We start from the raw sequence: 16,675 nt of genomic DNA, 5'->3' as shown, positions 1-16,675 counted from the left end.
ACTGTCTGGTAAGGCACCCAGGCCAAGTTAGATCTAGTGTCATGTAACACCAGGAGTAATAACTGAAGATAACCATTCTGACTAAAACACATTGTCTGGAGGGGGGGGGGGGGTCGACAAGACCCCAGGATGTGTTGTTTGAAAAGAATCTTTTTAGAGATGTTTTTATGGAGGACCTATTTGAAGTCTGTAATATTAATACTTGAACAGAAGGAGATTAATATCAGGGACTAAATTGGTAGATTCTGTCTGCTAAATCAGACGGATCTGTGACAAGCATCCCTGGCTGTCAGTGGAAAATTCTGGAAGGCTCCCAATACAGATTTTGCCAGACTCTCTCTTTGGCTTGTTTCCTTTTTTCCATCAGCTGAATTGGCAGTAAATGACTGTGTCAAACACACCCACTCTTTTTGACTCACACCTGCTTTGTTGCTGCTTCTTAGCAGTTCCCTACAGCAGATCTTCTGTGTTCCTATAGACGTGTTCCTAACAGTACATGATGTTTTTACGTTTGATATTGCTGTTGCTTTATATATTTTCCTTAGATTAAGCAACACACAGAACCACACACAACAGTTTACAAGGCTTGATGCATACACTAAATTATTGTTTTCAATGTTTGAAAATAAACTGCTCCAGGAATAGGATTACGTGGGCAGCCATGTTCTGGAACATTCATGGACAGAGAAAGTTGGTTATTTTAGCCTCTTGTGGGTTTACGGGAAGCCCTGTACATGTAAAGCCAGTCTGTGATTATGAAATAAGTTTGCTCCTTGCCCCCCCCCCCAAACACACACACACACACACACACACACACACACAAAGTCCATATCTACAGAGGTTTCCAAATCTGCATTGATGATTGGTGGTTAGGAATTAGAGAATTAAGTCCTGTCATGTCGAACTTCCCTCCATCCTTCATTTTTGATGGAATAGATCATGGCGTACCTTCCCAGAGGGTATAGAGCTACAAAGCTTTCCGAAACATCACGGAGGCATATGTGTGAGGGTGGAAAAAAATCACATCATCTAAACTAGTTGCCTGAGCTATGACTGCAGGATACAAACTTAATTCAGATCGTACATCATCATTTAATGGGGTGAGGAGGCATTTTCCTCAGGCAGGGAGACAACCGTAGTCCAGGATCCAACCTGCCATGACCAAACGCAGACGGGCAACTACACGTTTCTTCCGCCAGGCAGTGAATCTTCTGCCCAGCGCAATATTAAGTAACATACCCACAGCTTTAGAATGTCAGACATTGCAAAAAGCTGATTTATTAATATAGAATGGTTTCTATTAATGGTATGAGATATCCAAGATATCAAGATGGCGCAGTCCTATGGCGACATGGTGTGGCTCTGTTTGTCAGTCTGTCTGTGGTTTGTGTGTTTTCATGTGGCTTGTTTGGCACTAGATCTTACATCCATGTATGTATGTAATGTTTTATGGGGTGAGGCTTATGTGTTCTGTGTTTTTATTTCTTATTGTGTGTCATGCTGTGATTGTTGTCCTGTCATGAGCACACTGAGGAAAATTCCAAACAACTAAGTTGTACAGTATTGAATCCTGAATCTAAATCTGAATGTGTGTATGTTTGTATATATGCATGTATATATGTATGTAAATATTTATGCTGTTGACTTGTTTTCAGGAAATGAAATAATTGTTCATTTCATTGGTGATATATGCGTCAGATGACTTGCTTTGAAAGTGTGTTTCAGTTCAGGCCATGCAGTTAAGGTGAGTATAAGATTTGAAACAGTCTATCTCCAACACACACATATACCTGTAAAAATATGGGATACACTTTTATGAAGAATAACTGCACCTACAGGCGTAAGGGAGGTGAAATGTGATTGGTGTGGAATCAAGAGAAAAAGGCTGTTCCATCATGTTACGAGTTAGCCCAAGGTTAAATTCAGGGGCAATTTAGAGTTATTTTTTACTCCATTTCACTACATGTTAGTAGGCAGAGCAGCATGTGCAGGTTGGGTCCACTGTCCTTCATGGGACTTTGTAACAGCTAGGCAAATTCAATGTATGCAAGTGGCAAAGAGTACCCATGACTCTGTCTGTGTGTGTGTGTGTGTGTGTGTGTGTGTGTGTGTGAGAGAGAGAGAGAGAAATAAAGAGGGGGAGAGAGAGACAGAGAGAGAGAGAGACTGTACATTAACTTTGGTAATTCTATAATTCTTAAATATTTCCTCTCTATGATCCCTGGCCCAGGCCTCACATTAGCAGAAATGTCTTCTGTAGATCTTTTGTTCAATACTGCAGTCAACACACAAAGGGCCCTCCTGCTCCTTAAATGTGCATTGATATTTGCTCAAGAGTGAGTGTTTACGTTCATGTATGTATGTATGTATGTATGTATGTATGTATGTATGTATGTATGTATGCATGCATGCATGTATGTATGTATGTATCTATCTATCTATCTATCTATCTATCTATCTATCTATCTATCTATCTATCTATCTATCTATCTATCTATCTATCTATCCATCTATCTATCTATCTATCTGTCTATCTATCTATCTATCTAACACACACTTATATATAAAAACGAACACTCACGCAAGCTGAGTGGTGACCCCACCTTCAGGTTAAATCAAACCCCTTTGTTGTCTAACATACTTCCACTCCAGGAATCCAGCTTTTCCTCATGCTTTGTGGTGGATGGGTGGGTCCTGCTGTGTTCTCTCAATATGGACTGAGGTGGCCTGATTCCACACCCTGTCCTCCTGAATTCTGATTGGATGAAGGATTGACCCTCTTAAAATTTTATATGAAAAAGACCCCTCACACTCGAACAGTGGGGTCTTCCAGAAAAAAGGATTTAAACTATGATTCTGAGAGTGCCAGTATAGAGGGTTTAGTAAAGAGGTTTAGGAGCTGCATTTGTAGAGAGGTCTACACACACACACGCACACACACGAAGCACTGAAACCTCACTAAGACGATTTAAGTCTCAAATTTGCCTTGTTAGGACTTTAGGCCATATTATAGTGGAGAAGTTTATAGTACATACAGTAATGTTATAGCACACAAAATGTCTTTCGCTGTAGTCTATGTACAGCATACCCACTCACACAAGTCCATCATACAGATATCATTAGCATGGGTAAAGTTAATTATTACACCTGAGTGGATGAGTGACTGCAGGACGGTGCAGGGAGTCAGAAGAGGAATGCCGGAGAACATGCAATGCATGCGTGATGAAACTTCAAAAGCAAAAACACAGCTGAGTTATGAACTTTGTTTGGAAGTTTTTGGTCTTACCGCTCTCACTGTAACGTTGAAATCTGACGCTACGCGGTCATTTAGGGATTTGTATTGTTTCTCAAGGACGTACTCACGAACACACCACAATACACCGGAAAACAAGTTTAATGCTTTAGATTTTTTTAGTCTGAAAATTTATGCCATTACCGTGGCGACCGTTTGAGTGCCATGTGGCTGTTGCCACTTCTGAGCATTGAGAGGTCTGTCTTTAAACACTGTGGTGTGTTTTACGGTTCTGACATTTTTTCAACGTGTAACCCTGCGGCCAGATCCTCCCAAAAGCAAGTCTACGATATGAGCTCACATTCCTCAACTACAGGAAAGTTCAGATATTGTCAAAATACTGAAACATTGCATAACATAACACATCGGTGTTGTAATGTGACATACGACTCTGTCTGGCAACACTTCATTACATAATGAGGGCTTTGGTATCATACGCACGTTATTGCTATGACGACAGACTTATTTCTATTAATAGTATATGCTCACATGTATCACGGTTTGTATTCACAGTTCATGGTTTTATTCATGGCTGGGGTTGGCTTGGCCACACAGCCTGATTGAAATAAAAACGGACTACGTTACATCATGAGGACACAGGCTATATAATGGTTTTACTGTGGGCCTTATCAAGGACTATAGACTACCTTAGGAAGTCTATCTCCATTCAGTAACACATAAACGCCAATGACACTATCAGAGTGTAAGTACAACCTAGATAGATGGATAGATACACACACACACACACACACACACACACACACACACACACACACACACACATATATATATATATATATATATATATATATATATATATATATATATATATATATATATATATATATATATACACACACATATACACACATACATATACACACATACATATACATAAATACACACACACAGACATATATATATATGTATATATGACATGAGTAATGATGTAGTACAAGCCCTACACAACTACACAACAGATAGTTTAGCTGTTAAAGAAGTTTTTCTCAAGACAAAGTAATATGCCTATAAACCATACAGTCCATACAAACATCTTATCCAGTCAGAAAAAAGTTTGATTTAGTTGGATTTACTTTAATTAGTTTTCTCAAGTTTTTGGCTGTATTTAGGAGGTGAGTTGTCATATCTGTCTCATGTAAAACAGTGCAAAGTGGCTGAATTGTGTAACTTCTGGTTCTTTGCATTAGAAGATTTGGTAGAGACATAATCCACTAAAGTGTAATCCTGATATCAGATGCTTTCTGTCTTCAGTGACCCTTTTAATATCAGTAACCATATCTCCTCTTCACTATTTTGAGCAAACCAGTCAAACCTGGCCATTATTCAAAGGGCAACAATTCAAGAGTCTAATTGCTCTGATACCATCAGATACAAGAAAACTTGACCAATCATGACAATTGTGACATCTAGTGGCCACAGAGTGCAATTTCAAATGTGAACCCAAACCTGTCCAAATTAACCGTTAAACTTGGTGTGTCACTGCAACTTGATGGTGCCCTTTATTACAAATTGAATAAGTATGCATGTGACTGAAGGAGGTATTCATTCATGCACTGAGAGATTAATGATTAAAATAGAGACAGTCAGAGATGTGTATTGTTTCTTACTTCAAATTGTCACATACAATGCCCAAATATAATCATAAAAATATTGGGACTAACACACAAATGAACACACTACTGGATGAATGAGCATTAACACTATTGAATGAGTGAAAAACAAATTATTATTTCCATTTAGGGAGCAGCTGATAACTGGCAAACAATTGACATGTTGTTCTTGCCAGCGGCTGACCATGGATTTTTGTGATTTGTGTTAACTACATGGACACACCATATGGTTACTTTTTCTTAACTACAAAATCAAACAGGTTCAAAACACACAGTAAGTAACAGGAAATGAATGAATGTGTGTGTGTGTGTGTGTATGGGTGTGTGTGTAGTGTGTAGAGCACATTATTATAATATTAAAGATAAACAATCACACAAACAGCTTATTACTAATCATCCCCACCACACAGGTAGAGCAGGGCCTTCCTGTAGTCTCCCGCAGTGTCCTCCTACAGACAAAATGAAAACACACATGTCAGACTCCAACAGTTATGATGTGTGTGTGTGTGTGTGTGTGTGTGTGTGTGTGTGTGTGTGTGTGTGTGTGTGTGTGTGTGTGTGTGTGCATGTGTGTGAGGGAGAGAGACTCGCCTGTATGGTACGGTACAAAGATTCTCCATACATCTTTTTATACTCTGCCCGGATATCCAGCATATCCACCTCACTCCTGGACACCATGATCCTGATCAGAGTATCATCATCCGTACCTGCCCGCTGCGCTCACATCAAGTAAACAAACAAACAGACAAAGCAATAGACACAGCACATGAGAAACTTCATGGCTTTGAACATCTTTAAAATGTGACAAAATCTTCAAACATGGTTCTATTTTCACTACAACATCTACATGTTTTAAAATAGAGACCAAATTGACTGTGAAAATTGAAATGTTGATTTAACATAACGGAAAATCCCGCGTAAACGAATGCAAAACTTACCCTCATCGACTCACGAAGACATTCAGCAAAAAAGGCCGGCACACTCCGAGCACATTTCACTGCATAGTGAGAGAGAGGGAAAAAGTGTCACGTAGAGAATTACAGCTGACAGTTTTTCACTTTAGAACCCTGAAGTGAAGTGGCATGAACCCCTGGCACCCAGTGTACTTCTAAGATTCAGCATGGGCAAGCTTGGTTATACACCCTGACTGGAATAACAATGCATTTTGGCACTTCATTAGGTCATATTCATATTACAAAAAGGTACAGTAGGGAGAAGTTAGCAGTTTTATATATATGAAGTCTGACCTGCAACTATATTATACAATACTGTGTCAATGGTATGTTCAGGGTCCCTTGGTACAGAGTTGAATTTTGGAGGACAAATTTCTGGGAATTTCATACCTACTGCCAGTAGAGTACTCTCAAGGTTTCCAGAGGTTTCTCCTTTAATGCTCTCTTCAATGTCACACCCAGCGATCTTTTTGTAGGCATCAAACACTACAAAGAAAGTCAATGATGTCTTCAAGTCTGATTCACAGAGTAATTAGCAATTACAGCCCTCCAAACTTCACCTGTAACAGTTTATCAACAGTCATTACCTCTCATCTGTTTTCTCTGACTCTCTCTCTCTCGCTCTCTCTCTCTCTCGTACAAACACACACAGACACAGACACACACCTTTTCTCAGGTGCTCTGCGCTTCTGTTGCCTAGAATGTTGATGAACTTGTCTTCATCAGTGCCAAATTTCTCTTCACCAGCTGCAAACAGCTCCTGACACAAAATTGACATGCAATATGTTTTACACTGGTAGCGTAACCCTCCACATCTGACATTTTATAGACATATCAACAAGGTAAGCCATCCACAGACATGCCCAAAATAAGAAGATTAACAAATAGCTGGCAGAACTGTGACATACAGGCCCCTTGTTATCACTCACTCACAGGAAAATGCTGAAGTGTTCTATGGTTCACACATTGATTAAATATCACTGATGCCAACTCATGTTGTTTACCTTGGCATCCTTCTCCACTCGGCTCTCATCCACTCCCTCTTCTCTGTTTCCCTGAGAGGAAGGACACAGACCAACGGTCAGAGGTCAAAGGGTGTTGATGGTAGGCTTTCATCTGTCTGTTTTCTCAAACAAGGGGGATGAGTTTTCGCTAACCTGACAGTCTGTGATATTACATTACAGGCTCTGTATGGCTGAGCACCATCTGATCCTCTCAACAACAGCACTTTTAGACCACTTTTAATTACTTACAGGTGACATCACCCCAGCACTCCTATTATCACTCACACAGGACCCCCCCCCCTTCCCTCTCTCTCTCTCAACCCATCCATCATGTTCTGTCCTCTCTCTGTTCCAATCTTTTCCCACAATGCTCTCTGACCTTCACCTGTTCCTTACCTATATCTTCCTGTCAGTCTACACTCTGTAACCCCTAAGCTTTTTCATCTCCTATCTCTCCTTCTCCCACTGAAAGCTAGGTTTCTAATCCCCTAACCTTTCTTTAATCTCTCCTCCACTCACCTGCTTTTCATGCCTTTACTCATCTCTCTCTCTCTCTCAAACTCAGTTTAAATCAACAAGGCTTTATTGGCATAAGTTGTAAGAAATATTGTTGAAGCAGCTTGGTAAACTGTGACACAGGAAATACTAAACAGATGTCATAATGAACAACTATGCTGTACTTAAATAACCCCAACAGGTATGTCATTCGTGTGTGTGTGTGTGTGTGTGTGTGTGTGTGTGTGTGTGTGTGTGTGCATGTGGAGGAGCAATAACAAGCAAAAGGCCCTCACTGGCTATCAGAGAGATAGACTGGAACATACTCTGCAGCTATCTGGACACATACATCCCCCTCTTCCATTATCCAAGGCAACTGTTCCCAAGAGCTCCATGTTTCTATCGGAGAGCCCAGCCTGTTTTCTCTAAACAGCCAGGTGTTGGCCACTCTCTATGGTCAGGCCATGCTCACTGAGTCTATTTCTCACTTTGTGGTTGATCACGCCACGGTTTGCATTAGTACATAGTGATTTTAAGGGCAGACAGCTTTCAGTTTGTGTTTTGTATCATTGTAATCTTTGATATAATTTCTTTTCTTTTGTTGTTCCCTGGTTGAATCTAATGAGTGTGTGACTATCCTGAAGCTTTTGATTCCTTACGTCAGGGCCCTCCCCCCTCTCTACCTGTAAAAGAATAACCAGTATCCTCTGGTAATGGCCTGATGTGTCTCCCATGATGTCTTTCTCCAGTTTACCACTGTGCTCTGAAGGACAAGAAACACGAGACAGGGACGTGAGAAGATAGCTTACACTCATCTCACACAAAAGCCACCTAACAATTTCAATCAACGTAAATTGGAACGGCTTTGTTCTGAAAAAGGTTTTAGTCACCAAAACAATTAGCCTGGATAAAGGACGGCTGTTCCCTCTCCGGTGTCTGTGTCAGATGACTTGTACGTTTTATCTTTGTCCAAGGTGTTAATGGCATAGGACATTAGGCATCATCTTTAAGAAGGGAGGCGGCAAGGTTAGCCTGAACAGGTTAACTTATTTGTGTTTTTTTTTTATCTGACAAGTGCAAAATCAAAAGGGTAGGGCTATGAAGCCAGTTTTCCAGCTAAAAAGGTCTAATCCTTATCGCGGGTAGAGAGACATTATGTGGGGATGAGAACAGAATCATACAGCAAACTCACACATTTTATTCACATGTTAAGCTGTGTTTGTCGTTCACTGGATCTGTACCCACTACCAGACAGGTCTGGTACCAGTGGATAAATGTGTTCACCCAGACGCTCGATATATAAACATTTGGCGACCCCTGACCTATTTTCAAAATATCATCATGTTAACACCAGCTGTAATGAGGACCAGTGTTAAATTCGTACTGTTAATCTGTGTTTATGCTGCACAGCTAGTTCCAGGGGTGACCGCCACCATTCTGCTGTGTATTTTAAAAGTGAACTCTTACCTTTCTTATATGCCTTGATGATATCCTTTATCTGGTCACCTGTCCTGGAGGCCAAGATCTCAATGAGAACTTTATCATCTGTCCCTGCCCCCTAAAACACACAGGAATGTTTCAAATGACATATGCCCCAAGCTTTTAATTACACACTAATAGCATTTCCACTTCTGTGTCATTACATGTACAATAAAACAACATGAACGATCATGAAATGCAGTGCATCCTGAATATACATGAAAAAAGAATACTGAGGAAAACACAAAGACACCATCCTGAGCTTTCGTTTCCCACCCACTAGACAGGATTCTTCCATTTGCTTCCACCACAGAGACGACTGTGAATAAGCATAAGCCAAAACTGACAAATTAAGCATGAGACCATAACATTGTGCATAGCCCCCATTCTTCTGAACAAGGATGCTATAAGGGTGTGCATACAGGATCTACAGATTCTCCCAAAATATCCAATTATGAGGCTATGAAAATAATGAATGGGTGATAACATACTAATCTCACACAGTGAGGTCAGGAATTATTTAGGATTATTCATTGCCCAGCTGCCAAATGACATGTCTGAATATTTAAGGCTGACGGTGGAAGAGAACATGTGTCATATCACCTTTATGGCTTTACGGAGTTCATTAGCATCATAGCTTATGGGAGGAGTCATCAAAGCCACGACCAAGTCTTCAAACTTCCCTCCCAGCTCTGACTTTAATTCCTTCACCAGGTCCTGACAGCAACAAGGGAAGAGAGAGAGAGAGAGAGAGAGAGAGAGAGAGATGGTGGAGGGGCAGGGAGAGATATAATACATCTTATGGCTCAGTATAATATAATGGAAGGGGAGGCTAGGAGCTGACAGCAGGGTTTACGGTAGGCCTCTCCCTCCATGGCTATCACTCACTAAAGTGGACTGTTTGTGTGGAATTGACTTCCATTCAACATTCATCATGAGGCTTTTTTTTTCCTATGTTGTGACTCAGCTGAACTATGCAGAGCAGAGAAGAGGCTAACAGCGGACCTAAACTGACCTCTTGTTTGGCATTAAACTGAAGAAGTGTATTACTCAATATTTGGGTATGGGGGAAAAGCTTAGGTTTCATCAGTGTATGATGCTGAACAGAACTAAAACAGCAAGCAAAATGTTGCTGTTGCAAAAAAAAAAGATGCTGATATAATGTTAAAGGAGGACCTCTATAGTTCACAGTCATGACAGTCAGACACACGTGTGCAGCTAAACAGAGTGCATAAAAGCAGGGTGACATGCATGTCTTACCTTCCCATAGGCTTTCTTAAAGGCAGCTTTGATTAGCTGTCTCTGATCATTACAGCGGGCAGCCAAAAGCATAAGGATAGCATCTTCATCAGTCCCTGAGAATGGATTATAAACACATGATTATAAACCTTCCCACAAACTGGGCTTTAATATTGAGTTTAACATTGCCTTAAAAAAAGTACTTCAGTCCACCTTCTTCTCTGGAAAAGCTGTCTAACCTCTGTTTTTAAACTAAGTCAGTGCAGGCTATGCAATCTCTACATGATATCAATAAGGCAGCCATATAATTTTAGCAGTCAAAACCAGTGACACTAGTATTACAAACTTACCATTGTTAATATCCTGGATAAAAAAGAGAATAAAGAATACTGACTAGAGAAGGCAGTAATAAACAAAAAAGAATACTGGCTAGAGCAGGCAGTAAAAGTGAACAGCTCATGTATAACTGTGAAAAGATGTAGCATCTCAGCTTGCAGGAAACCACCTTATCACACGCTGTTTTTGGATTGACGAAAATAAATTTCTTTGGGTGGTAACAAGCTGTTCATTGTTCCTTTTTTAATTATTTTAATAGGTTCTTCTGATTTTATGTAACCCAAACAGAGTTTGGCTAAGCATATATATATATATATATATATATATATATATATATATATATATATAATTTTCCATTCCCTCTAATGGAGGGGGAAAAGCACATTAAACAAACAACAGCTCTGTCTTATTTTTCAGAGTGTAGAGTGTGACAGTAGAGCAGTAAATTCCAGAGACTGAAAACTGATACTAAGGCACACCTTCTCACAGGAAGTTTAAAAAGCCTCATTCAGAAAATGGCCTGTACCACCAGCAGTGTGATTTTCAATCAGCCCAGGTCACTTTGTCGCCCCTGAATGGGCATGTTAATGATCCACACACCGGACCAGGTAGGGATCGCTAATCAGAGAGTAAGTGAGAAAGATGACATCATTATTTTCCATCCAATCTCATTGCCAATTCCAGACTAGGAGGCTCCTGTTACCGGGTCCAGAACTGGATCACTCATCGCTTTGATTTTCGCATATGGAAAACCCAGATGGGTTAAATTGCTCTTACAAGTAATCGTCCAAGTCATTATTCATTCATTGTTGTATCAGAATGACCCGAAACTGTCTCAGGTCTTGAGATCCTCTGAAGGATGCCTGACAGTATTACATGTACTGGAAGATCTAAGTGAATTAACAAGGTAAACAGTAACCACGAGTTCCCCAGTGTGAGTGTTTTTAACCTACCAATGCCTTTCATGGCTTTGTGTAGGACCTCAGCATCCTGTTTTGCATTGAAGTTCTGAAATGGTCGCACACTGCCTCTGGTTGCCTGGGGAGCCGAAATTGCACTCAAAATTGATGACATGAGTTTTTGTAGCAGAGTAAAATAACATGTCATTCAACAAATGAACAAAACAACTTATTCACTGAGATATGTGAGGCTTTTGCACACTGCAGTCCAAAAGTTATTATCTGGCTCTCCCTTGGTGTAATTTTTGCCATATTCAGGTCTTCTAGCAATCAATTTAAAGAGAAAGTTTGGTGAAAGTAAGAAGCCAACCATTTTATCATCAATCACTGATACGCTGCTATAGCACTCTACAGCTCATATCAGTAGTTCTCTAGAGAACTATTAACATGAGCTTAAACGTCAAGCAGCATCTTTGTGCAGAAAAAAAAAACAAACAAACCAACTAAGAAAAAAAAAGATAAGTCTCAGACGTCTACATGCTGCTTGTGGGTTTGTTTTCATTTCTGCCGAAAAGTAATGAGTTAATAAGATGCTGAGTGTCAGATGAGATACTATAATCAAAGACTAACAAGCCTCAGAGCATCTAGGCTAGACTTGTGTAAAACCAAACTGGCATTTGTGTTGGGTTATGAAAACACAATGATAAACTTCAGCCTCTCTCCTTCGACAATCATGTGCATCCTTTGTATGCCCATTTTTTTCTCGTCCATTATACAAATGCAAATTAAGAAATATCAGTCCATACTATGTAGACAATATAATCAGCCAGGTCATTCTGATGACTGCACACATCACCTGAGCCTTTTCTGTTTGGCTAGTTGTTGGATTGTCTCATCTTGAGAAGAAAGGTGCTGGGACAACACATAGGCCTATTAATTCTTGGAAAAATCAAGTGACACCATTTACAGATTGTGCTATCTGACCCTTAACAATCCAGATTAGGGTAGCTGGTAGTTTAGGCTTCATGTTACGTTTAGGAATAGGCTTCAAGGAGAAAAAAGGGTTAACGTTACAGTTTGGGTAAAGGTCAGGGTTGAGTTTAAGGTTCTGTCTATGTTTACTATTGGAGTAAAAGAAACATTTGACAGCAGCTGTAAGTAATAACTTTCAGCATATGGGGTATGTCTCAAGAAATTAAACTTTAAAATTTAATTAAAAGGTAATAATACATGTACAAAACCTTGATAGTCCTCCTATGTTGTCTGTTCTCCATCATGTTATGTATGAATGAAATAGGGCAATTACATGCATGGTGAACAGACTTAATTATATGGGCATTGATTCCGTGAGTAGAAAAAACGCAGCTAGTATGAAATCACTTAATTACAGAGACCAAACATGGATGACTGACCATGTGTGTGTCTAATCTTTGTAGATATGCACAGTACAATGTATGGGCATTGCCTTATCTTTCAACTATACTCACTTCAGTGACCTGCTATACGCTTTACAGAAGCATGATCAGTACCAGATCTCATCAGCTGTAACCCAATCTACCATCACCTCTATTTGCCTGACAACAGTCACCATGTCAACTGAGATCTCTCACTTTACGTGACAGCTAAAACTGGGTGGTGGGCACCAGGTCGAACTCTCCGTCGATCAGAGTCAGACATATCAAACTACTCCGCGAATTCTGCTGAATTTATTACATAATCCAGGTTCAAATTCAAATCTAGAACTGGAACTGGGATTGGTCCACATAACTGTTGGTGGCAATTAATCTAGGTCGTGCACAGATTACTAATATTCATGAGTTTTAATCTCCGATTACCATATATTCTCAGATCTACCTCTCAGAGTTCTGTATCAACAATCGCGCTGAAGAGACTGTAACAACCCGCGGTAACTGTCTATTATTACTAAAGCTATTACCATAGCAGATAGCCGCCATTATGTAAAATGACAGTTCTCCTAATTGTGAGGATTATTAATCTGTGAGACGAGACCAGTATTCTTATAGTCCAGGAATGGCGCGAGTATGTGCGATGTTCAGAGAACCTAAATCGCTATCGACTAATCCTCAATGCGCCTTGTTCACACTACCTGCACAGGTAATAAAACATTAGTGTTTTAATGTTGTTTCAATGGTCTTTTCTGGATTAAAGGGAACGGTCTGTAAACCTAGATGACAAAAGAGCTGACAAACTTTTTACAACACGTTTTGGTGGCTCGTTAAAATGTTAGACATGGCCACAATATAACTCGATAATCTTACCATTTTGCCGTTGTAGGCTTCTATCAAAGAATCAGAGCTGAATGGTCTGAAAAATTAACAGGTAAAATATTAATTTTCAGCTACTGTACACAGACAAATGCTTGTATATTCATGACATTGCACATGACAAACGCAGGGCAGTTTAATTGTCATTTCGTTCATTCAGCAAAGGGCCGGTAAAGAAAACTCTATCACATACCATATTTACTTTAGGGTATTCTCTCACAAACAAGAAATAGACAGCTACTCACCTGTCCCTGCCCACCTGTGCGCCGCGGAGAGTGCTGTCACTAACGCAGGGGGAGCTTTTTGTGTTTTGTCTAATATATCCACGCCCACAGTCCAGTAGTGCGTTTCACGAGCGATAGTGATGACGCTGGACACAATGTCTTCACGAGACGTAGATAATCGTTTTAATGTGCGGTATGTTTATGTAGGCTACAGTTCCCCAAAATCAATATTGCTCCACAATGGTTGTGACACTATCATCGTGGCTAATAAAAACCAAATAAGATCAGATGCACAACCAGGGAATCGTCCCAGAATCTAGAAACTAGAACAATTTTGTATTTGAAAACAAACGGAGCAATTTACATTTTGTTGGATTTTCGTTGCATTTTATTCCCTGACCAGCAAGTGGGTTTGACAAATTCAGCTCTAAGCTTTCACTCAAGATAGGACCCATATCTCCTGATACTTTATACCAGTTTGCCTAAATGAATTGCCAAAATAAACATAAAAATGTATCTCAGCTCTGGGAATCTCCGTTGTTTATAGACGAAGTGAGAGTGATTGAGCTTGTGATGGGTGCCAAGCAGGAGAGTGGTACACCGGGGTTAGATGTCACATTCACATCTCTTCAATCCAGCACCATGTCCAAACAGCAAGCATTAATTAAGATGGGCACCCAAGGGAAATGTGAGCGAACCAAGAAGTGTTATATCGAGTTACACCTGCCCTATCAAGCTGACCAACAGCCAAGTCAAAGTCAGTAGCGCTGAACAAGACAAACCTCACGTGAAGCACTCCATGCAGGTATTTAAAACCTGATAGAATGTGCAGAGTTAGACTAAGTCATTCATCGTCATAAAGTATAAAGGTGGTCAATGGTTTAAAACTTTGTGGTACGACAACCACAATACCTTAGATGAATGTTCAGGTTTAACGCCTCCGGGATAAAATATTGCAGCCATTATTAACTGAAGTGGCAGGCTACAGCTGTGATCATTTGCATATTTGCCATTAACTGAAATATTGACGACTCGGTCCTTTCAAACAGGCCACCTGCACCAACCTTGTTCCACGATGCTCTGTGTATTTTCGTAGCTCACCTATATTCTCTCAACTTATCTCTGAAAGTTAGCTCAGAGTTCATGCAAAGTTCAGTCCTCAAATTCCAGCATCAGCAATTCCCTTCTTCTCTTGTTCTCTTATGTATAATCAATAACTGGAATATTATTCATCATAAGTACATTAGTGGGAATGACGATAATAATGCAGGCTCTGAACAGCCCACCTTCCAACTGATGATTGATGGACAATAATTCAAATTCATTGGCTGAGGTCTTCCTCCTATAAGGGATTTCATCTGGCGTTTTCCGTGGATGTGCCATGATATTAAATGGAGAGGGATAAGTTTTCAAGAGTATTGAACGCTTTCGGAGGGAAGATGGAGGATTATTGAATTGAATGGTGGAATCAGGTGCGGCTCGGGCAAAATTCAGTCCGGTATCTTCTAGTTGGTCTTGTTTTTTTATAGCACTGGCGGACTGTAACTCAGCACATGAAAATATAACTTACTGCATGGTCAAGTGAACCTGCAGAGATCTTGCGGTATGGCTGAACGCACACACACACACACACACGACAAGTATTGGAAATAGTGTTGTAGCCTACATCATTGTGTGGACGCTGCGAATAAATTATGTGTATTTCTATGTGCTAAATGTGTGTGTGTGTGCAGTATAGATATACAGTATATATTTAGTATTAGTATATATGTCTGTCTGTGTGTGTGTATATATATTGAGAGAGACAGATTTTAAAATGAATAGCGCGTACAATATTGTTCCTGGCTGCTGGCCTGTGAAAAAAAGTTTTAACCCTTCTCCACCTCATTCATATTTATTGATTACAAGCTAAGTAGCCTATCCCATTTTTATTGTATGTTATCAATATACGTATTAATTAGCATTATACTGAAGAGAAATTCAGCATAATGGAATTTTTCTAGGACTGATGTCGATAATGACTACATAAATTCCGGCAATGTATCATGCATGATCAAACCTATTTCCGACAAGAAATCGCGGATGACATGACCAATAGCTCCTGCTCATAGCTCCTGGCGCAATAGAGCTAATAACATATTTTAAAAATATGCTGTTAGTGATTAGAAAAGTGAAAAAGAATACAGCATGTGTATATGTTTTGGATGGGCTATACTGAGATATTGTTTTAACATTATTCTTTTTGAGTTTAACATGCTTTAAAACAGTATTGTTTCCCAAATAGCTTACTGGAAAAGTTCTTGAGGGTTAAATCATCTCTTGTACACGTAGGTGTTTCAGTCTTGAACAGAGCTCTGTGTCCTGGAAATATTTGTCTCTCAGTCGCAGTGAAGAAGAGGATGAGACAGGGCTGGAGAGAGGTCAAAGCATATACTTTATTAAACCGTGTGGATGAAGACTGGGTGACAGACATCTTCCCTTACCTGTTAATCTGCAGCTCACTCCCCTGCATTGACTTAAAGTCTTCTTTAAATGGGTGTTGGGTAACCACAAGTCATGAGAACAGCTTCCGTGTGCCTCAGTATAGACTCTAAAAAGTGTCTTAAATTCTCCTGGAATGGAAGCTGTATTTTTCCCCCCACGAGCTCCTGCAAAGACTTCTTTCAGCATCACTCAGACCTCTGGCTCTTGCCATGGTCACCAAAAAGGCGGGTGATTTGATCTGCATTTCTTGGAATAACCATGAGCATTAAATGGTGTTAGTTGCTTATTTAACCTAGCAGACACAGGTGTGTGGATGCAACTCTATTCAGTATATCCTGTATCCCCCAATGACTC

At 40.0% G+C, this 16,675-nt stretch overlaps 1 protein-coding gene across 1 annotated transcript; it reads right to left on the bottom strand.

The window, feature by feature from the left end:
• Positions 1-5,312: 5,312 nt before the first annotated feature.
• Positions 5,313-15,220, bottom strand: anxa5a (annexin A5a). Its single transcript, XM_030783531.1, has 14 exons — positions 15,124-15,220; positions 13,859-13,996; positions 13,608-13,627; positions 11,383-11,467; positions 10,115-10,209; positions 9,458-9,571; positions 8,843-8,933; positions 8,059-8,138; positions 6,881-6,931; positions 6,543-6,636; positions 6,267-6,362; positions 5,862-5,920; positions 5,515-5,637; positions 5,313-5,372 (listed from the first exon to the last, which is right to left on the bottom strand). Exons 1-14 carry the CDS (start codon positions 15,218-15,220, stop codon positions 5,313-5,315), a joined length of 1,203 nt encoding a protein of 400 aa, XP_030639391.1.
• Between the last annotated feature and the right edge of the window lie 1,455 nt (positions 15,221-16,675).

This window comes from Chanos chanos, chromosome 1, assembly GCF_902362185.1.
Source record: "Chanos chanos chromosome 1, fChaCha1.1, whole genome shotgun sequence".
In the NCBI taxonomy this organism is placed as follows: domain Eukaryota; kingdom Metazoa; phylum Chordata; class Actinopteri; order Gonorynchiformes; family Chanidae; genus Chanos; species Chanos chanos.
The sequence above is the reverse complement of the archived record's forward strand: the minus strand, read 5'-3'. Positions and strand labels throughout refer to the sequence as shown.